The sequence below is a fragment of the Syngnathus leptorhynchus genome, chromosome 3, assembly GCF_054491065.1.
Source record: "Syngnathus leptorhynchus isolate UIUO chromosome 3, UIUO_Slep, whole genome shotgun sequence".
In the NCBI taxonomy this organism is placed as follows: domain Eukaryota; kingdom Metazoa; phylum Chordata; class Actinopteri; order Syngnathiformes; family Syngnathidae; genus Syngnathus; species Syngnathus leptorhynchus.
Genome location: NC_141197.1, coordinates 2,724,029 through 2,747,107, shown reverse-complemented (window position 1 = coordinate 2,747,107; position 23,079 = coordinate 2,724,029). Strand labels below are relative to the sequence as shown.

Genomic DNA, 23,079 nt, shown 5'->3' with positions numbered 1-23,079 from the left:
GGATTTCTGAAAAAACGGTCGAGTCGTATAACATACCACAACAGACAACTCCAACACGAACTGACGGACACCTGCGGACAGCATTGCGTGTATTATTTGTGTCAACGCGGATGCGGCCTTACCTACCAGGAGGTGTTATCTCATTACACTACTGACCCTTTAAAAAACGATGTTATGGTCCGCAATTTTGTCAAAAAATTGCGAAGGCGAGATCGGATGTGTGGACAGATCTCACACAATGCTTTCACTAGACTAGCAGGACCTCTAAGGAGTAAATGCTTACGTTTGGCAGGTTTGGATGTAAACAGAGAGCGGAGTAGCGATGCGTTTGTTTTTAATAGCTTTGTCATGGTTTTATTGTTTAGGGATATAAACAGTAGGCCACTGGTTATGTAGTACACCTGTCCGCAGTCTATATTGTTCTGGACAAGATGGTGTCAAATCTATCAGTAAATAGCCATGCGGGTCCTTTGTAGCATCCTCAAAACACTCTAGGAAAAACTTCCGATTGCTAGGGCAAATCTGATTTGCCAGAACATTCACTTGTAATTTATCGTGCGGGTTTTTGAACAAAATCAAATAATTACTGTTTAAACTGATTGTACGGCTGAATTTCCCCTGGTGGAATACATTATGTGTCAGCATTATAACGCTTAAATTTTTATGATGTCGATATTGAGTGAATATTCGAACCACTTCTGGATTATCCGAAGCCTGGAAGACGATGTCATCCAAAATCAGCAGATGATGTTGCTGCGGCGGGAACAGCTTCTCGTCATCAAAAGATTCAGGCAGTCCTTTGATAAATGTGATTTCTTTATTCAGCCTTTTGAGCTCATCGTACATCGGTTGATATGATGTGTAGACCCAAACAATATTTTCAGTTTTTTTTCTCAAAACATGTTCAGGATTTTCCAATACATTTTTTACCAAAAAGGTTTTGCCACAACCAGAAGGCCCTGCTACTAAAGATGAAAAGGGAAGTTCTAATCTAGGGTCAAAATCAACCTGATTAAAAGCCATTTCCACACAAACACACACACGTATGGATAGAGAGTTGTCAATAACCAAACGGTTCAGTGGGGCCTCGCTTGAGTAACCTCCTTTTATCATAGACCACACGAAGCCGTTTGGAGAATGACGTGTTTCTGAGATGAAACCCCCTCTTATCACGAACAATGCTGTGTTGGGGGGCGTATAGCACATCTGAGTGTGCACCTGCTGTGTCAATGTAACCCTGAACCAAACCGAGCATGCTATCGAGATTGATGTTTTGACTGCTCTCGTGAGTCTGCGTGATCCCCTTAACCTTCATTACAACGCGACCTGTCTCCCTCATTCGGTAAGTGTTAGGGATGTTCTGACTCTAACTTATTTTGCAAGAACCACACGGGAGACAGTATGCCCTTTGAACACTTGCAAGTGGAGAATTTCTTCGTTACTGTAGATACAGCAATGTCCGAACAAAGTCTGCCGTTGCATTCATGCAAGACAGTATTTATTGAGAGAAGAAGGGTGGGGGTGAGAGTGGCCAAGGTGGGGGTGACAACTTACATGTGTGGTGGCCAAGGTGGGGGTGACAATTTACATGTGTGGTGGTCACCTCAGCAAATGGTTAACCACTTCAGAGGGTCCCGGTTAAAACAAAGTTCATCATTCTAGTCTACATCCCAACATAATCATACGATCAAGATAGTTCATAAACCCTAACATATCCCTCCTGTTTATCATATGATTATGCCCACCCCGATCAATCAAACATAAGTAAGAAAATATAATGAAGAAAGAAAAACAACAATAAAATCAACACACAGAAACAGCATATCATTGTACCCATCACTTGCGAAGCATTTTCGATTGCCAAATCATTAAGTTTCTGTAAAACATGCTCGGCTAAACATCATCTACGCAATCTACGTAGAGCAATTTTAATGTGTGAGTGAAAAACCTGCGGCAAGATGTTATAATGCAGGAAAAGTCTCACACGGTCCCTCTGCCTTAGGCGACCATAATGTTATCAATAACAACAGTCAAGACAAAAACTGCTCGTGATTGTTCAGCCGTCTGGGGCTTGGCACGCCCACTGTTGGAGGGTGAGCACAATTCTCACCCCCTCTGCAGCACTGCTTCGTCGGGGGAGAACCTGGAAGTGTCTGGTTGTCGTCTTCAGTCTTCAGTGGCCAGGGTAGACTACCTGGCCACCAAGGGGGAAGAGGATTATTCTACCTCTATTTGAATTGGGGACGGGAACGCTGTCGATGGTGGATCTGCTTTCTTGCTAGAACCGTTGTGTTGCAGTCATCAAGTCCAGACCCATCCGTGGGCTGGCCCAGTTCTTTCTTTTGATGACCTTGATGTAGACCCAGTCTCCTGGCTTGGAGCGGTTGTTGACCTGTGGGGAATAAAAATCAAGCGGCAGTAAATTTGCATTTAACACATCTTTCATTTTGAGCGTTCTGATCATGTAATCTGCCAAGGTCTGTTCTTCATCTGCTTTTTGCAAATCTGCAGGTAACACAGGTAGTCTATATGGTCTCCCATGTATAATTTCAAAAGGCCCTTCTGAATTGGGGGTGATTCTCATATAGAGTTTCACCAAGTCTAGGCACTCCAGCCAGGCTCCGCCTGTTGATTCCATACATTTTTTTTCCAACCTGTTTTTGATAGTAGCGTTTGCTCGTTCAACCAGGCCTGCACTGGATGGGTGCCAAGCACAGTGGTTTTTTAACGTTATCCGAAGGTGTACAGCCATGTTTTGTACAACTTGGTTCACAAAGTGTGGACCATTGTCACTGTAAATGATCTGCGGGATGCCATGAACCGGTATGACGGTTTTGCAAATGGCTTTTGCCACTGTTAAGGCGTCTGCTCGTTTAGATGGAACTATTTCAACCCATTTGGAAAATGCATCAATCATCACTAGACAGTATTTGTGAGGTCCACTTTGTGTGAGTTCAATAAAATCCATGTGCATGATTTGGAATGGGTAAGACGGTTTTGGAAATGAGCCTCTCTTAGGTCTCATGTTCCCTTGTGGATTATGTTTCACACAAACAGGACATGCTTTACAAAAAAAGTTTAAGTAAGCATCTAAACCAAAGGTAGTGAATTGTCCTCATCCCTCCTGTTGACACATGGCAAGGCCCATGTGTCGCAATTGCTGCTGCCTCAAAAAGTGTTTAGAAGCGTGTGTGGGTCAGGCACATTAGGTGCTGCTTCATTTACCACTCGGAAATCTTGTATCATTCGCCAATCAATTTTATTGGCCTTTTGGACTGGAAAAACAGGAGTCTTGTAAGGAGAATCCAAGCACTTCCTAAAGATTGCTCCTGACAAAAGACCATTTACGACAGGGGCTATCCCATTTATTGCCTCCTGGCCCAAAGGAGATTCTCTGATCCCGGTTAGATTTGGATGTTAAATCCTGTAACAAATGGCTCCCTTGATCAGTCAAACAAATGTTGATGAGCCAGGGAAGCGCATAAGCGCGTGCCCTTCTAAACACCCACACCACTTCCTCACAGCTTCGTTAGTAATTAGCAGTCCAAAAACAACATTTTCTTTGGGTTTTTCGTTTTTGTTTTCTTAGCATTTAACTCGCACAAAATCACTCTTTCATCAAAGTTGCTCTACCAATCTCCCATAGTAGTCTCCAACAACTTCAACCTTTCAACCTATATTCTCCTTTCATTCAGGAAATCATTCGTCCCTGCTCATTTGCATCTCACACACAGTCACCAAAGAGGAGTCTTTTCATCACATTGGTCTCAAGTTATCCAAGTCCTCCACACAACATTCATATACCATTCTCAACACAATAGAACAATTCACCAATCCAAAAAAAGTCAACACAAAAAAATCAGCTTGCGAATTAATCAGATTTTTTTTTTAATTAACCAACTCAATCTCTCAGATTTAACTAAAATATAGAAGTTTGTAGACTCTTACAACACAACTAATCAATTATTTTTCCAAATTTAGTTTTGCAGTGTGTGAAATCCACAATTTTGCTTCATCCAATTCCAGAAAACATGTTTTCTCTGTCTTTCGAATTTGTCATCAGGATGAGACACTAATGAGCACTAGTGTAAACCAGTTTCTGCCTACAAACAGTTTTCTTTTCCTCTCTTTTGTATTTTTTTAATCTATTTTTATTCTTCAAAATTGTTTCTGTTTTCGGTGCAAATTGGATAGACCACAGTCTAACAAATTTCTTTGTACACAGGTTTAGCCAATTTTATCAGTTTAACAAATATGCACACACATGCACAGCTCTCGGTGCGAGGGGAGGGGACCTGGCATCAATGATTCGTCACAAGCTGGCCATTTCTTGCGGTCGATCATGAAGCTGGTCCCACCCAAGCACGCGAGGACACCACATTCTAATTTTTCAATTTATCTTTTAGAAACAAGTTGTATTTCATTAGCACTTGGTTTGCAAATTTTAACTTACAATCAGCATTGTCATAATTTCATTGTATGTACAGGAGTTCTAATAATCTAAAAAAAAATGTTTTAAACCAAAAGTAGGAGCATGAGCGGTCAAAGGGGATGAAGCCCGTTATGCTGAAAATTTGGCTTTTCCTCTGCCCCTTCCTCCACCCTTTGATTGGTCTCGTTTTGCATAACGACACACTCTCGCAAAGTGTCCTCGTCTCCCACAGTACCAACAGTTGTCAGAATCTGGTGGGGGTTTTGAATTGTATGGTGGCCTGCGACCTTGTTGGGCTTGACCTTTTCCTCTGCCCCGTTGGGAACTTTGGAAGAAGACTGTTGCATCTTCATCTACATGATTATCATCATCATCTAGATGAAATACATCAGAACTTTTGCCTTTCTTGATCACTTTGTCAGCGTCTCTGGCCCACTGCATGGTTGTTGTAACACAAGCAGTGTGTGCTTCCACCAAGTGTTTCCGCACCCAGTTGTCTAATTCAGGGGGGGAACCAGTGAGGAGCGCATATTTTAGCTGTTGCTGATAAGCACTCTCAGCTGCATCTTTGAATGGGATGCCATTATGCACCCTAAATTATTTTTCAAATGTTAATGGAATGGCAGCCTCATCACTTTTTATCTTTCCATTTTTGGTCTTTTGAATTTGTTCTCTTCGCACTTGTGAAGTTTTCAACCACACTCTAGCACATTGCAATTCTCCCTCTTTTCTTTCCTTTCTCAATCCCTTTGGCTTCCTAGCCACACTCTCCTCCAAATCATCTACCACTACGTTCCACATTTCAACTTTCAACTTCCCTTCTACTCCATACTTTTTCTTCCACTTTGGCATGTATCGCATACAATTAAGAAATCTGATTGCCATGTACTTCTCATCACCTTCAAGAGCTAGAGATTTACCGTTTTTATTTCCTATCTTAACTTGGTATTTTTAGATGTTTCCAATTTTTATTCAATTTTTTGTTTTACTTTTTTGAGGATCCTCAATGTAGGATTAAATTGACCCTTCAACAAAATTGCCTCTTAGTCAAATTATCCTACCAGTCACACACTCAACCACACAACTTAGCGCTTTTTAACTTTTAGGCCTATCTCGGATGGGTATAAAACCCTTCCAAACAGCTGGGAAAAAACGGACAAAAAAGAATCTACGCCCTTCTCCAATCAAGAAAAAGAAGCTCTGTCTTTTTTAACCCGTTCCCTCCACTGGGTCTTGGACCCAAGCTGTTCTATGGCTCGGAAAAACGCACAAAGAAAAATCTACACCCTTCTTTGAATCACAAAAAAGAAGCTCTGTGTTTCTTAGCACGTTCCTTCCACTGGGACTTGAACCCAAGCCAGATCCTGTAGCTTGGAAGAACAGACAAAGAATCTACGCACATCGATGAACGAAAAGGAAGCTCTGTTTTTCTTAGTCTGTTCCTTCCACTGGGACTTGAACCCAAGCTATATTCCGTGCATTTTCCACTCTTACGCGTTTCACAACAACACAATCACACAATTTTAGGGCTTTAACTTACTTGTCCCCTGGTTCGTTGCACTGCCGGATCCCGTCAATCCACTGTTGTCCGACGAAGGCAGACCTAAGATGCTGGCCCAGCGAAGAATTTTCTTGCCAGGACTTTTCTTTACCAGGTCCTCCTAATGGACGCTGGCTTGTCGACAATGCAGCACGTCGTCCTCCGTCGATCAGCGGTGGGTATGTTGGATCCGGGTCACGGCACCAAAATGTTAGGGATGTTCTGACTCTAACTTATTTTGCAAGAACCACATGGGAGACAGTATGCCCTTTGAACACTTGCAAGTGGAGAATTTGTTCGTTACTGTAGATACAGCAATGTCTGAACAAAGTCTGCCGTTGCATTCATGCAAGACAGTATTTATTGAGAGAAGAAGGGTGGGGGTGAGAGTAGCCAGTGACAATTTACATGTGTGGTGGCCAAGGTGGGGGTGACAATTTACATGTGTGGTGGTCACCTCAGCAAATGGTTAACCACTTCAGAGGGTCCCGGTTAAAACAAAGTTCATTCATCATTCTAGTCTACATCCCAACATAATCATACGATCAAGATAGTTCATGAACCCTAACAGTAAGCGTATGTTTTTGGCCCTGCAGAGACAAATTCTTGAATGGTGTCATTCGAGAGCTCATCTGTCAAATCACCCAGATAATCCCCTAGAGGAAGAACACTTTCACCCGGTTTCACGGTGCACATGATGCTGTCGGTGTCGGTGTAAAGCACTCTCCTCTGTAAAACCTCCAAATAGCTATACATTTTCAAGCGCGCATAGGCTGTCGTGAAACACGCTGCAGCCACATTTGATGTTTTTGACGCAGGTATCTCTGTGTTTGTGTGGAGACAATACTGTACAATCGAAAGCTTTTCACTAATGAAGTGGAAAAACCTCACATCGTACAGGCCTGAAAACAGAAGTTAAAAAAACTCCTCAGATTTTGTCACAATTTTGGTGTTTGCCATGTTCTCACGCTGCGCGAGCTTACCCCACAAGTTGTTAAGACAGAGTTTTGACACTTGTCTTTTTCCTGGGTTTACAGCAATTTTAGAAGGGTCGAGCTGGATACCCTGGTGAGTTGCGTAATTTTCTATGTATTTTTGTCAATCAGCTTGGTTGACCACGTGAGCCGGATAACCTGAAGACTCTTGTTTACCTTTAAGAAATGTACGCATATAACCCTGAAAAATTGTGTCGCTTGTTCTTGTGTAGTGCCATACTTCTGTAATACTTGCAATCGTGTAGCCAAGGTCAAGTGCCTTAACAAATTCAGGGGTTGTCCAAACACCTGTTAACGATCTTTGATCATCATCATGTCTACATGCTGTTTGTTGATTATCGAGCTCAGCGCATTTACGACACAGTGTGAAGACAAGTTTACCTTTAGCTGTTTTGAAGGGTAAGATCGGCAAATACAAACCACGTGGTGGGTTGACTGTGGCGCTGATGAAGCCGAAATACGATCTGGGGTCTTTAAAACCATCATGGATAATCGTCGGATGCCCGATGGGGTAGATGCCTGTGCTATTTATGTAAGGGTATAATTACGTTACATCAACATACAACACACACTCGTCAGGTTCTGCTGTGTATCTTAAAATGAACGCGTTTGTTCGACCTCCAAAGAGGGCCTGCCTCGGCTTGAGAGGTGTGGGGAATTTGGCCTTTTTCAGGAATTCCTTCATCTGTATGTTCACCTTTTTCATCTGCAACCACTCGTGCTCCCACATGATTACAAGGTGCACATCCTGTTTAAGCTGTAGTTCCTGAATTTTCTTTTGGGTGCTATCAAACCTCTCCTGAAAGGGGCGTTTTGTTGTCGGGCATATTTTGGTGGGATCGTAGCATTCTGAACAGCCATGGTGATAACAACCAAAATACTCAAACACTATTTTTACACCGTCAATTTCGGTATAACCGTCCACAGTGTACTTATCTATCATGACCTCACCTCCGTTCAACGCATGTCTGATGTGAATATTCTGGCAATGCACGTATTGTATAGCATCATGTGAGAAGGCTTTATACTGACCCGTATAGTTGTCTGAAGGTGTGATGGCTAGTGTTTGAGGGGTGAGGAAGTTAGCGCGAAAAACATTCATGCACGCCGACGCAATTGTCACAGCTTTGAATGGATCTGTTCCTGTGGCTTCAAAAAACTCACCCCTGAATTTCTCACTCCCCAACATTAACAGGTCAACATCATTCTTACAATAGGCTATCGCCTGCTTAGCAAAATCGAACACACCATTAGCTTCATTGTCGTACCATTCATCAAACTTAGCTCGTTGAGAGGGTGACATCCGATCGACACCGTAGTGTGCACGGTCAGGGTAACACCCTACATAGTTTAGATGTTCTAAAGAGCTGAATTTGTGCGGAAAATACCCCTTTGATTTATCTTCAAACCCGAGGGCCTTAGGCATCGCACTTAGGGGCATGGTCAGAAATGAGAGAGAGTCTATATATCGAGATTTCATGTCTAAATCGACAAATGACAGAACTTTACTCCCTTGCATCAGAATGTCAAGTTTGATACCGAATTCGAGCATTCTCTTTATCAAGATGTATGAATCAAAACCTCTCGCATTATGCGCGACAAATGTCATTTGTTTAAACCGGGGGTTTTGAAAAAAACTAAGAAAATCATCAACGCATTCGTCACCAAACCAATGTTTCTCCAATCTATTTGATTTACAGCAGATGAGAAAAGGTTTGTGTAAACCATCTGTATCTACATAGGTTTCAAAATCGTGGTAGACTACATCTTTGCAAGGTGGATGAGGCTTGATGGGCTGAATGTAACACACATGAGGGTTTAACAGAGCACCGTTTTGACTCAAAACCTCGTCACAGACAGTACACCTGTTAACAGGGCAGCGATGTTTAACACCTGTGCCATCAGCTTTCACATAATATTGCAGACCACATTGGATGCATTTTTGTATGAGCTGCAGTTGCTCACACGATTCGCCACCCGGGCCTCTTTATGTTTGGCAAAGCATTCCTCATTACGACAAGTTTTGTTACAATCAGGGCAGATGATTCGCTTAAACCGCTTTTGTTTACAAAACGGGTCGAGACAAACATCACAATGCCCTGCACAACGGTGTTGATGCCAATTCTCGTGCCCCTTATAGCAATGTCTGCAAAAGTAAGCGTGACCAACAAATGCCTCTATAGCTTTCACACCATAGAAATGACCCTCAAGTAGTAAGACAAATAAAGTGTCTTCATCTGATGCGGGGTAACGCGTGTCAAAAAAAGTCATCGGACGACAATCCTCTTTTCAATACATTACAATTATTTTCCGTTTGAGGATTTTTTCAAATTTGTGGACATCCCCTAGACTCACAGGGGTCTGGCAATTCAACCCTACACTCTCGTGTAAAAGTCGTGCATGCCTTGTGGCCTGTTTTGCTGTTAGTGTGTTATTTAGCAGATAGGTTAGCGACAAAGCAAAACATAGCTTGTTGTCTTTGTTACGGGGTATGTGTAAATGCCGTTTTTTCAACCTCAAAATTTCTCTGTTGGTACTGTTTACCAGCCTGCGCCGCATTCCACCACCACCTTGTAATGGTGTGACTATTTGCATAACAAGCTCTAAGCTGTCGTCGGCAAGAAGCTCTGTGTTTGATTGAGCTAGATGTTCGAGCATGTCTGTTACATGATCTCTGATAGAGTTTATGTCACTCTTTTGCCTGTAGATATGCGCTTTCTCATTACCACCCACTAACTCAACCTGAATCACATCACCTTGTTGTGCCAGCCTATCCACCTCGCGCATGACATCATCGATCTTATCCTCAATCTGGAGGTATAAGGTTGCAAAATCATTGATGTTCGTTTGTGATGGTATATTTAGCTGGTTCCTTACCTCCACATTATTGAAATGCGGTCTGCTAACTACAACAGAACCACCTTGTTGGGAATTTACATCATTCACAAACATATCTGTGTGTGTGTTCTCATCATTAGCATCAATAGCATCAATCTGATGCTCGGTTATTACAGAGCAGTTGCTAGGTTGGTGAGGCATGTGTTGAAATGTTGATGTGTCGGCATCGATAGCATCTATTTGATGATCAATTATTACAGAACAGTTGCTAAGTTGGTGAGGCATGTGTTGAAATGTTGGTGTGTCGACTTTGATAGCAGATGGAAGAGGGTCAACAGGATTAACGGGCAACTGGTCAACCATGGGCTGTGTATTTAGATTTCTGATCATAGCTAGCAGGTGTATAGGAATATCAGGACTGATATGGCCGTTGTTATCATTGGCATGGTTGTTTAATTCCTCTATAATTTCTACCAATTGTGGCGGGATCGGTGTAGGACTCTGTCTACCTTCATTCAAACTTTGATTGTTCAAATCATCTACGACAGCTTGTAAATGTGTAAGCATATCGGGGGTTAGGGGGCTCTCATGATGTGGCCTTTAACCTCTCCCCGACCCCACTCCCCCACCCCTCCCCGGCTGGGGAGGTGGTTAGGTGACACCCATGCTGACGATGGCTATCTAGATTCTCGTGGACCAATTCACCATGAGGGAACTGCAGTGGAATACCCTCCTGGAGGACACTGCCAGGACAATCGAAGGCACCTCCGACAGCTCTTGGCTTTGGCCTGGGCATCCACTTTTTGGTTTCCATATGATGTATTTTATGTGCCCTCTTTGCATCCATTGCAGCCTGGTGATCCTGAAAGGGGGATCCTTCCATCTGTGGTCCCTTCTCAAGGTTTCTCATTTTTCCCCTTGTAGGGGTTTTTTGAGTTTTTCCTTGCCCTTTTGGGAGCCTAAGATCAGGGGATGCTTTGAGAATTATTGTCAATTGATTGTCTATGTGAAGCCCTTTGAGACTGCTTGTGATTTAGGGCTATACAAATAAACTTGACTTGACTCACCCCCCGACACAGCAGCATTCATATTGTTGAGAACCAAGAGCAGATCTGACACATGATCGTCAGACGCATCAGCCGATAGCAAATCAATATCATTGTTAACGCTAAGCAAATCTAACTCAGATGCGTTACTTCTTTGGTTTGTGCCCGTTTCAGAACATGGTTGCAAATCTATTTCATTCATGCTTGTTAGGAAATCTGACTCTGTTGACGACAGGTTACAACGCTCCATTATATTTCTTTAAAAAAAACACAACAGAAATAGTACAAACAGTGATCTATGTTGATTCAGCCAATTTCGTCAGGATTCGTATAACCCTAAAAGACTCTTGGAGTCGACTTTTGTAAATGCAGTTACCACCACACTCTCGTCTTCTATTGTTATGGTGATGACCCTCGCGTGCCGACTCTCGCGCGCTGTTGGTCTGACGGCTCGCGTTGTAGATGGCGGCCCAGCAGCTCCTCCTCCTCCTTTCCTTTTGAACCCCACGACTTGTGAAACGGCGTTTAGCTGGAGGGTAGATATTTAAAATCAGTAAAACCGCTATAATAGCAAAAAATGGTTAGTCGAATGATAACATATAAAAAAGTATACCTTTAACTTTGTTTGTCGATTCGTGAGGGTGGTTCACACCTTCGTATGCAGTTAAAGCATCCGCCAATTCTGTGTCCGTCAACGCTTCCGGCTCCACCTTCTGCCGGTCTGCACAAGGCCCAATGCTAGCACGTGACTCTGGTGCGCTTGACTCCTGCGGCTCAGGTATTTTGAAACACCGTTGAGAGATGTCTGCTAATGTCTGTGCTGTTTCTGAATCAGCTTCTGTCGACAGCCCGTTTTTTCTGATATCCTCTTCAGCGGCGGCTATGAGCTCTGGTACATACTAAAGGGAAATGTGCTTTCAGCAGTTAGCAAACATATTTTTCAAGGTTGTGTTAAACATATAATCATATCAATATAATATCTAGTATTGGAGTGCTTGTGTGGATTGGTGGGGGTGAGGAATGTGCAGGCACACTGCATGAACTTGTTTCTTCTTTGAGTTATGGAACAGGCCCAGGAAGGGAGATGGTGGCTGTAGTAACGCTGATTGGCTGGGGAGTGTGGTGTGGTGTGGGTTGATCTTCTCGACCCCCACATTGGGAGTGCGGAGTCTGCTTTCTTCCCCCGGCCGGTTGTCCTCTCCACGGGTGGCCGACTCCTGCTTGGCTGTGATCGGATGACTTGAAGCACTTTGAATGTCGCTTGCCTGTGGAACAATGCGACTGGCCCCTTGCTAGGTTTGACTTCTTGGTGAACTAGCACAACACATAATGATGATAGTGGTGTCTAGCCTTGCTTGGACCTTTCGGCACATATTGGGTAGATGTGGGGTAGCTGATGTGCGGTTCCTTGGACGAACATTGAGTAAATGTGGGATGGCTTTGGTGTGACTTCTTCGAACTGTGTATAGCCAATTTTGATCATCTGCAGTCTATGGGTCAGAGCTACAGTTGACTAGGGGGAGTGGAGTCCCTTTGAACTGGCGGGGGACGTTTCGCCTATGCAGGGAAGCTCTGCTCATTGTCATTGAAGACTCCTTACAGAACAAACACAGGAGTGGCATGGGGACAGGGGGGAAACATGGGGCTGGCGGGGATCAAGGGACATTCCTTGAACCAAATAGAAAGCATTTAGTTTGGAGGAGAGTCGTAAGCTCATGGGGGTGGGGCCTCCTGGTCTGGCAGGCCAAGGCTTCCCCCGAGATTATTCCAACAGAGTACCAGACGATAACACCTCGAGGTCGGTGATCAAAGAACAATACCACGTCCAGGTGGTTGGGCTTCGAGAGGAAAACAAGCAGTAAATAGAGAGAGGCGACGGATCAGGGAGGAGGAGGCGTCCCGCGTGGACACTTCCACCCCCGCTCCGAGCCCTCAAACGTCCAACATAACGAAAGGAGTAGGTGGGCATAGACTAAGTGCCGAGAACGAGGAGCTAAAAAAGAAAGTTGATCAAGTTGATGAGCAGCGTAGACAGGAAGCGCAGATGTTGAAATGGGTAACGGAGAAAATAAGACAAGACGCGAAGAGTGAGTGGAGACAGAAAGAGCATTCACAGCGGGACGGTAGCGGAGGTGAGGAGGAAGATGATGTTGTGATGCAACAGAGGAAAATGTTGGAGTACGCGAATCTGAATGGTAGAAAAAAGGGCGGACAGGGAGAGAGCCAGACACGGAGAGAATATAATTTGCGGAGTACTCGTGGACAGATGATACAAGCAGAGGTTCAGAAAAATGAGTTGATGTGTCCCCTAGTGGCAACAGCGGATGGTCAGCGTTACGAGCCCATGGTGCTCCGTGATGTAACTGCGATGATGGAAAAGATGCCCCCACTACACAGAGGAGGCAAGGTGTGGCTGAACAAGTTTTTGGCTCTAATGAGTGGACAGAGTTGTACACTTGGTGACATGCGACAGATGTTGGCAGGAGCATGCTCCCTAGTGCAATTGCAGGCGATTGAGGAAGCAGCAGGCACAGCGAGACTGGGGAGGGAGGTGCCCTTGCCACAAGTAGCAGCGCCCCTGTTTGAAAACATTAAAATGACTTTCCCACAACCCACCGATTTGGCCCCCACTATGTTTCCTTATGATGTGAAAATGTCACCTGCCCAACATTATGTAACATGTGTGGAGAGTTGGATTGAAACCACAGGTCGCCATCCGGCTCTCACGCACGAGGCAGAGGTGCTCTTCCGGACGGCGCTGGTGGATGGACTTCCGCCAGATGTGAAGAAGCAGTTAATGTCAGACCCTGACATTCTGGTTTGTGCCGAGGAACGGTTTAAACGTCATCTTTTGCATCACTGCAGAATGTTTACTGAGTCACAAGCTAAAGTTGATAACGAGACAGACGCATTATCCAAACAGTTGTTGAAATTACAGTTGGCAAAAATGCATGGTGAAGCTAGACAGTCTAAATCACAGAAAAAGGAAATGCAAATGTCACAGGCTCCTCAGGTGGTGGGACGCGGAAGGGGCCAGTTCCGGGGCGGATACAGAGGCCGGGGAGGGAGTGCACCTGCTTACCCGGGGAGGGCGACATACAAAAACCATTCGCCCAACGCATGCTACATCTGCGGCGAAACCGATCACTGGGCAAGAGAGTGCCCGCAGTATCGACCGCACGGAGCCGGCCGTCCAGCCGGAGGCCCGCCACACCAACCCGAGGAGCCGATACAACAAACACGAACAGCTCCCTCGAGTGGACGACCCTGGCAACAGCCACAAGCACACAGAGGTCAGTACTATCAACATGATGATCTCTGGTGTGGACAATTCGAATAGGGATGCCCGGGGAGCCAGAGAAGCAGCGGCCCGGCGGAGCCAATGCTTCATGTGACAGTGGAGGGAAAACCTGTGCAGATGCTGGTGGACACAGGCGCAACATATTCATCAATAAACACTGCCCTTCCTGTATCCTCACTGTCAAAGAAAACAACAACTTTGGTCGGCTTCTCGGGAAAACCACAAACTCTGCCTTTTACCAAACCACTTGAGACTGTGATCACCCGGACGGGGTGTAGACTCTGGCACAAATACATCCATTCCACGGACACCCCAATCAATTTGATGGGGAGGGACTTGTTGTCAGCCGTTGAAGCCAGAATTCTGTGTGGGCCAGAGGGAGTGATTATTCAATTTCCAGATGGCATCAGCATCCAGTGCTCACAACAAATACAACAACATGGTCAGTGGCTGATGGCGCCCCTACCAACAGAAGCAGAAACTGCAACCATCTACTGGGCCAGGCTGGAGCCAGAGACCCCTGCTGGTGGTGGTGTGTTCTCGACCTACCAACTGTGGAAACCCTGGATCTGCTCACTGACGCCATACCACCCACCTGTTGATCCTTTGCATTGCACTCTATATTATGACCGAAAAAGTGATGATGTATATCGGGATTTGTTTGAAGAAATTGAAGGGCACATGTGGGATTTAATTTCATCATGCATTTTGATTGGTAAAGAGGGAGTTGCAGCGGTAACTGAGCTGACACATGAACAAATGCAGTGGTTCAAAATGACAGAAAAAGGGGTGCCACACATTTCCCTAGCTCTTGCCCCAGGACACAAGGCCAGACAATTGGGCTCAATGGTCAAGCAGTTGTTGCAACAGACCGATTGGCGGGAAACTCACATTCCTAATTTGTACTGGTTTGAGTCTCAGAATGCATACCAAATTAAACAACCCATGGCAGACAGGATTGCTGGAGATGTTGGTGTCCCGCGGTCCAGTAATCTGGACGGGGAACACCCAGACTCCTGTTTGCGTCCTACGTTGAAGCCTAAGCCCGGCCTGTTTCAGCCGACCCCGTGGCTGGGAGCAGAGGTGATCATTGATTTCACCGACATGTATACAAGAGTGAATGGGAAACGCTTTTTGCTTGTGTTGGTTGACGCTTACTCAGGCTGGCCTGAGGCATATCCGTGCTCGAAAGAAGATTCTGCTGCTGTGATCAAGGCTTTGATCACCCATTACATCCCCACGCATGGTTTTCCAGCCCTGATCCGCTCTGACAATGGTACACACTTTAACAACAAAGCCTTGGCCAAGGTGGAATCAATTCTGGGTTTGAAGCATCGATTCGGCTGTGTCTACCATCCTCAGAGCCAGGGCAAAGTTGAACGAATGAACCGGACGTTGAAGGAAAAAACTGGCCAAAATTATTGCTCAAATGAGAATGAATTGGCTCCAAGCGATTCCGCTTGCCTTGTTGTCTGTGCGGCAATCTGTTAACAGGCACACTGGATTTGCACCGTTTGAATTGATGACAGGTCGTCTAATGCCGGGACCAGCAACGACGCTCGTCCCACCGGAGGATGTTACGGTACCAAATTGGTCTCATACAGCATAAGGGTCCTATTTGTCTGCTTTGGTGTCCAGTGTTTCTGCACAGATTGGAGAGAAAACGGCTGCGGCGGAGGAAGGCGTGTCGGTGGAGAAACAGCTCACATGTACACGTCTACGTCAGAGTCATCTCCAGAAAGTGGACGGAGCCCAGGTGGAAGGGCCCCATTTCGTGTCTTGGCCAGGACGACTCACGCGGCCCAGAGCGAGTTCTAAGGACGCCGGTGGTATCACTACACACACCTACGTCCGGCCCCAGAGTTTGTTCCGTCAGGATGAAGGTATTCTTGTTTGGCCGTGTCCCGGACCCGGCCAAAAGGGGGGTGACAGAAGGAGAAGGAGCAGCAATACGGAAAAGTAAAGGAGAGGGCTCGAAAGGATTTTCGGATTTTTCAGAATTAATTTTAGTAGTGCTATTTTTAGTAAGTTGTCTTTTTGTGTGGACATTGATGACAATTGATGAGACTATCCAGCAGAAAACGTCCCAGATTCAAATTTCACCCACCTATAGACAATATTGATGCAGAGGAAAAGTAGTTTTTGAGGCTGAGGTGAACACAACAGAAGAGCTCTCACGAGAGGAACAGGGAGGTTTGAGACAGAGATGTGACAGCGGAAATTGGCAAATGCATGTCACGTTGTTTAATTGGACAGAGAGAAACCAAACGTTACAGGACAAACTGGAAAAGTACCAGAGAAGGGTGTGGAGGAAGCAAATTGAAAAGGTAAGGGAAATATTGGATTTAGCCCCACCAGACAGAGAAGGGACATGTATTCACCAATGTAAAGAGGATGGACGGTTTGTAGTTGCTTCATGTCATGGACAAAAGAAGTTAACAATATGGAAAAATGTGGTTGTTTTATTTTATTTATGGTTTTTCAATGCTTAGGGAATGAGTTTGGTTTGTCCTCGGTTGAGAGGGCATTGGAGAGTCACGGCATACATACAATTATTCACTAAAAAAGAAAGCCCGTTTTTGACAACCATGTGACTCAACAAAATATGACATGTTTAAAGTTAAAGGGGACCGGCATAAGTATTGGGACAATAGATTCCACATGGTGGAAATTCAATTTCAAATTCAAAAATTTGTCACTGACTGTAACCTCTCCTCTCTCTCGTGCAGACATCTGGTTGTGGTGTGGTGATGACAAATTATATGATCGCTTGCCAAAGAATGCATCAGGTATCTGTGCCCTCGTGTCTTTGATAATGCCTGTGGTGGTTGTCCCCATTGAAATACAGAATCTCAATTGGGACCTGGAGTCCCCATTGGCGGAGCTCCTGAAGCGAGCCAAAAGAGACGTTTTGCCCCGTGGTTGAGCGACGACGATCCAACATATATTGACGCTATAGGAGTGCCCCGGGGTGTACCAGATGAGTATAAACTCGTTAATCAAGTGGCCTCGGGATTCGAAAGTATCTTCCTATGGATCACCCCCAATAAAAATGTAGACCGTATTAATTACGTTCATTACAATGTCCAACGACTGGGTAATTATACAGCTGAATCATTTGCCGCAGTTCATGAACAATTGGCCGCAACGTCATTAATGGCGTTCCAAAATAGAATTGCGTTGGACATGCTATTGGCTAAGGAACATGGTGTGTGTGGAATGTTTGGTGATGCATGTTGTACTTTCATCCCAAACAACACGGCACCAGGGGGACGACTGACCAAGGCGTTGGAAGGACTAAGGACACTGAATAAAAAGATGAAAGATCATTCAGGTGTACACACCGATATTTGGTTTGATTGGATGAAAACGTTTGGAAACTGGAAAGGGCTCATCATGTCTGTGCTTGTTGCTGTGGCTATTTTTACTACAATTATGATGTTATGCGGTTGTTGTTGTGTTCCATGTATTAGATCACTCACTGTCCGGTTGATCGAGAAAACCGTTGGCCCGTTGCCACCGATGGGCCAATATACCCTGGTGGCTCAACATGAGCCGCGGGAGGAAGAAAGGACCGATAGCGCACTGGTAGATATTTGTTAGAGTCGCGGGTGATGACCTCATAAATGAGGTCATGAGAGGGAATAAAGGGAAATGTGCTTTCAGCAGTTAGCAAACATATTTTTCAAGGTTGTGTTAAACATATAATCATATCAATATAATATCTAGTATTGGAGTGCTTGTGTGGATTGGTGGGGGTGAGGAATGTGCAGGCACACTGCATGAACTTGTTTCTTCTTTGAGTTATGGAACAGGCCCAGGAAGGGAGATGGTGGCTGTAGTAACGCTGATTGGCTGGGGAGTGTGGTGTGGTGTGGGTTGATCTTCTCGACCCCCACATTGGGAGTGCGGAGTCTGCTTTCTTCCCCCGGCCGGTTGTCCTCTCCACGGGTGGCCGACTCCTGCTTGGCTGTGATCGGATGACTTGAAGCACTTTGAATGTCGCTTGCCTGTGGAACAATGCGACTGGCCCCTTGCTAGGTTTGACTTCTTGGTGAACTAGCACAACACATAATGATGATAGTGGTGTCTAGCCTTGCTTGGACCTTTCGGCACATATTGGGTAGATGTGGGGTAGCTGATGTGCGGTTCCTTGGACGAACATTGAGTAAATGTGGGATGGCTTTGGTGTGACTTCTTCGAACTGTGTATAGCCAATTTTGATCATCTGCAGTCTATGGGTCAGAGCTACAGTTGACTAGGGGGAGTGGAGTCCCTTTGAACTGGCGGGGGACGTTTCGCCTATGCAGGGAAGCTCTGCTCATTGTCATTGAAGACTCCTTACAGAACAAACACAGGAGTGGCATGGGGACAGGGGGGAAACATGGGGCTGGCGGGGATCAAGGGACATTCCTTGAACCAAATAGAAAGCATTTAGTTTGGAGGAGAGTCGTAAGCTCATGGGGGTGGGGCCTCCTGGTCTGGCAGGCCAAGGCTTCCCCCGAGATTATTCCAACAGAGTACCAGACGATAACACCTCGAGGTCGGTGATCAAAGAACAATACCACGTCCAGGTGGTTGGGCTTCGAGAGGAAAATCCCCAAACTCCTGACCGCAGTGATGACACCTCGACGGGGAGGAGATGACCATCGACCAATCATCACACAATATTTTGCATGCTTTAAATATTCATATTGTGTTTCTTTAAAACTGGGCAACCCGGAAGAATGTGTCGTCTTTTGGTGGTCACAGAAACGCACGAGTTTTAGTGTGAGGGACCCGGGACCCAGGCCTGTATTAGAGCACTTTGTTAGGAATAAACATTTGGTAAATTTGGTCTGATTGATCTACTGGTCTTCTCTTTGACAGAACGAACTCGCAAAATTGTTAGGTGCGCCAGTGTGTGGATTAGGACATAGAAACTTGTGTTAAAGTTGATCGTAATTTGGAGTCAGATCAATAGCTAAAATCCGTATCCTAACAATACATAAAATGAAATCTTAAACCAGTAGCATTTATATTAACAACCCTAGATGAATACCACATTCACTCACCGTAGTCTGATTGTGTAAGAAAAACCCAGCTAAGATCATTGAATGGGGCTGTAGGTGAATGAAAAAAAGTATTATAAAGTAGAAAAAATAAGAGTAATATAGTCATATAAATAAACTCATAAATCATTTACTTACGAGGATCATGAACATCAGCATAAACGATGATATCTATGGCACAATACATAAACATTACATCATGTTTTTACAAATATCCTTAGTGCCTGATAATAAGCTTAATGTATTAATATATTGATAAAAAAAACTAGCAACACCCACCTTTAACCATCTCGGTACAGTATTCAGCACTCTCCGACTCAGCTGATCAGAGCTTCTGCGCCGGTCTGCTCTCTCAAATGATTGATGGTTGTCTGTCCCAAACTAACTTCAAACTTGGCGGGCGGAAAAGAGCACACCCCCCGGTCATGTGATGCTAAAACACTCTGCTAAAGCTAATGATTGGTGAAGGGGCTTGTCTTAATCAGCCCTTCAAACTTGGCTGGGGGGAAATGTCACACCTCCAAGGTTATGTGATGCAAAAACACTCTGGTAAAACGGAGACGGCTCGTCTTCATCCACCTTCATCCATTTACACATCATATGTGATGCGAAAACACTCTGGTAAAATGGAGACAGTTTGTCTTCATCCGCTTTCATCAATTTACACATTGACTGGTGATACCCCCAATACATGCACCACCAGGCCATCAAACACATTAGCATGTTTAGCATGTACACTAGCGTAATATTAACCATGACCAATATGGCGATAACTAAAATAGCTAAAATAGCTTGGTAAAGTAAAAAATACATGCCCAGACATGCCGCCGGCCGCGATAACCAATAGGGCGATCTCCCCCTGCGACAACCAGGAAGACGCCATCTTGGCCAGCCAAGATGGCGCCTTTCTGTCGGACGCACGAGATGACGCCTCTCTGTCTGACACCAGGATAGAACACCTGACCGGATGGGACGAGCATCACCATGTAACACCTGTCCCAGGATGGGACGAGTATCACCATGTAACACCTGACCCCACGAGATGGCGCCTTTCTGTCTGACATCAGAGGATGTCACAAGACATCTGGATAGAACACCTGACCGGATGTCACACAAGGATGCCAAATCAGGATGTGACACCTGACCAGATGTCACACAAGGATGTCATACTCATTAGCATAAACACCTGCTACATTTGCATAACAATAGACATCAAAGGAAGCTGCCTTGTCTTTCTCTCTCTGGTGGTCATTTCTTCATGTAGAATGACCAACTTGGTGCTCTCGAGCCTCCAACAGCACTTTCTTTTATGACAAATTAACCAGAGTGACGGGAGAGCGACATTTCAGAAAACGTGCTTAACTCGGCGAGAAAAGGCGATTTCGGCAATACAAATTAAAACGCGTGTAAAAAACGTTGAAAGTGGTAATTTCTTCATGTATAATGATCAGCTCTATACCCTCGAGCCCCCAACAGCCCTTTTTATTATGCCAAAATAACCAGAGTGACGGGAGAGCGACATTTCAGAAAACGTGCTTAACTCGGCGAGAAAAAGCGATTTCGGCAATAAAAATTAAAACGCGTGTAAAACATAAACCAAATGTTTCAGGTGGTCTTTTCTTCATGTAGAATGATCAACTTGGTACTCTCGAGCCTCCAACAGCACTTTTTATCATGCCAAATTAACCAGAGTGACGGGAGAGCGACATTTCAGAAAACGTGCTAAATTCGGCGAGAAAATGCGATTTCGGCAATAAAAATTAAAACGCGTGTAAAACATTAAAAAAACGTTAAAGGTGGTTATTTCTTCATGTATAATGATCAACTCGATACTCCCTAGCCCCAAACAGACCTTTATATTATGCCAGATTAACCGGAGAGCGACATTTCAGAAAACGTGCTTATCTCGGCGAGAAAATGCGATTGAGACAAGAAAAATAAAAACGCGTGTAAAACATACACCAAACGTTTCTGGTGGTCGTTTCTTCATGTATAATGATCAACTTGATACTCTCGAGCCCCCAACAGCCCTTTTTTTTATTACAAATTAACCAGAGTGACAGTAGAGCGACATTTCAGAAAACGTGCTTAAGTCGGTGAGAAAATGCGATTTCGGCAATAAAAATTAAAACGCGTGTATAACATAAACCAAACATTTCAGGTGGTCATTTATTCATGTATAATGATCAACTTGGTACTCTAGAGCCTCCAACAGCACTTTTTATTATGCCAAATTAACCAGAGTGTCCGGAGAGTGACATTTCAGAAAACGTGCTTAACTCGGCGAGAAAAGGCGATTTCGGTAATAAAAATTAAAACGCGTGTAAAACATAAACCAAACGTTGAAGGTGGTCATTTCTTCATGTATAATGATCAACTCTACACTCTCGAGCCCCCAACAGCCCTTTTTATTATGCCAAATTAACCAGAGTGACGGGAGAGCGACATTTCAGAAAACGTGCTTATCTAGGCGAGAAAAAAGCGATTGAGGCAAGAAAAATAAAAACGCGCTCAAAACATAAACCAAACGTTTCAGATGGTCATTTCTTCATGTAGAATGATCAACTTGGTGCTCTTGAGCCTCCAACAGCACTTTTTTTTAATGACAAATTAACCAGAGTGACGGGAGAGCGACATTTCAGAAAACGTGCTTAACTCGGCGAGAAAATGCGATTTCGGCAATAAAAATTAAAACGTGTGTAAAACATAAACCAAACGTTGAAGGTGGTCGTTTCTTCGTGTATAATGATCAACTCTATACTCTCGAGCCCCCAGCAGCCCTTTTTTTATTACAAATTAACCAGAGTGACGGGAGAGCGACATTTCAGAAAACGTGCTTAACTCGGCGAGAAAATGCGATTTCAGCAATAAAAATTAAAACACGTGTAAAACATAAACCAAACCTTTCAGGTGGTCATTTCTTCATGTATAATGATCACGTTTCAGGTGGTCATTTCTTCATGTTGTTGGAATTTATTTCTAATTTAACATAAACTCAAGTTACTAATCTGACTCCAATTTGTGACCTTACCCAACTGCCACTCATCCAACAATATGCGCGCTCGTTCTGCAATAGAAAGGTATCAGGAAGCCAGCATTTTCACACGAGTGGATTTATTCCTAACACACAGATCTAATACAGCACCTGGGTCTCGGGTCCCTCTCAATACACCTCTGTACGCCTCTGTTGCACCAGCAGACGTACTCTACTTCCGAGTTGCCCAGCCATGAGTTATACTACACAATATGCAAATGGCACATCAACAAAGGCATTCTGTCATTCTATTGGCTATGTGTATACTGCAGTTAACTTTAGCTTGCTCTCATTGGTCTTTCTTCTCCTGCAGAATCACTTGCTCGCTCGCTCCTCCTGGTTGTAGTTTTCCTTACAGGGTCACCAGTTGTTATCTACCAGCTGGCCCTGTGGTTATCTTGTCCTCCTTGCTGGGTTATCTTTTGTTCTGGAACATTCCATTCTTACACATCCTTGCACCACATATCTTGTTTTGTTCCCACCGTCACACACTCAGCACTTTACAGTTTCATACTCTCATACACAAGATGTCTAATGAACTACTTTAAGATCAAACTCTTATGTTCCTTTATCACTAACAATTTATCTTATTGATCTACTCGTTTCCCATCACGTTACCCCCTATGTCAAGTCAATCTAGCTTTGGCACCCTCTTCTAGTTATATTTAGAATTGCAATAGAGGTTGACTAGGTCAACCAGTCACCCTCCTCTACCAGTTTTTGAACTGTTCTCTGTTCTTTTATTCTCAATGTATTCCACACCCGGATAGGTGCCATATACTTTATCTACGTCACACAATTACAGCCTGCATCGTGTTACTTTCTTTAATGCTGAAAGCATC

General features: G+C 44.4%; 1 protein-coding gene across 2 annotated transcripts; it reads right to left on the bottom strand.

The window, feature by feature from the left end:
- Window positions 1-853: 853 nt before the first annotated feature.
- LOC147058857 (uncharacterized) lies at window positions 854-23,033 on the bottom strand. Of its 2 annotated transcripts, XM_085908021.1 has the most exons (6): window positions 19,483-23,033; window positions 19,342-19,374; window positions 19,207-19,254; window positions 11,465-11,750; window positions 11,228-11,380; window positions 854-2,392 (listed from the first exon to the last, which is right to left on the bottom strand). In XM_085908021.1, exons 2-6 carry the CDS (start codon window positions 19,360-19,362, stop codon window positions 2,229-2,231), a joined length of 672 nt encoding a protein of 223 aa, XP_085764147.1. In that variant the 5' UTR covers window positions 19,363-19,374; window positions 19,483-23,033; the 3' UTR covers window positions 854-2,228. The 2 variants fall into 2 exon arrangements, with proteins under 2 accessions (XP_085764147.1, XP_085764146.1); XM_085908020.1 differs by having other exon boundaries at window positions 19,342-23,033.
- Between the last annotated feature and the right edge of the window lie 46 nt (window positions 23,034-23,079).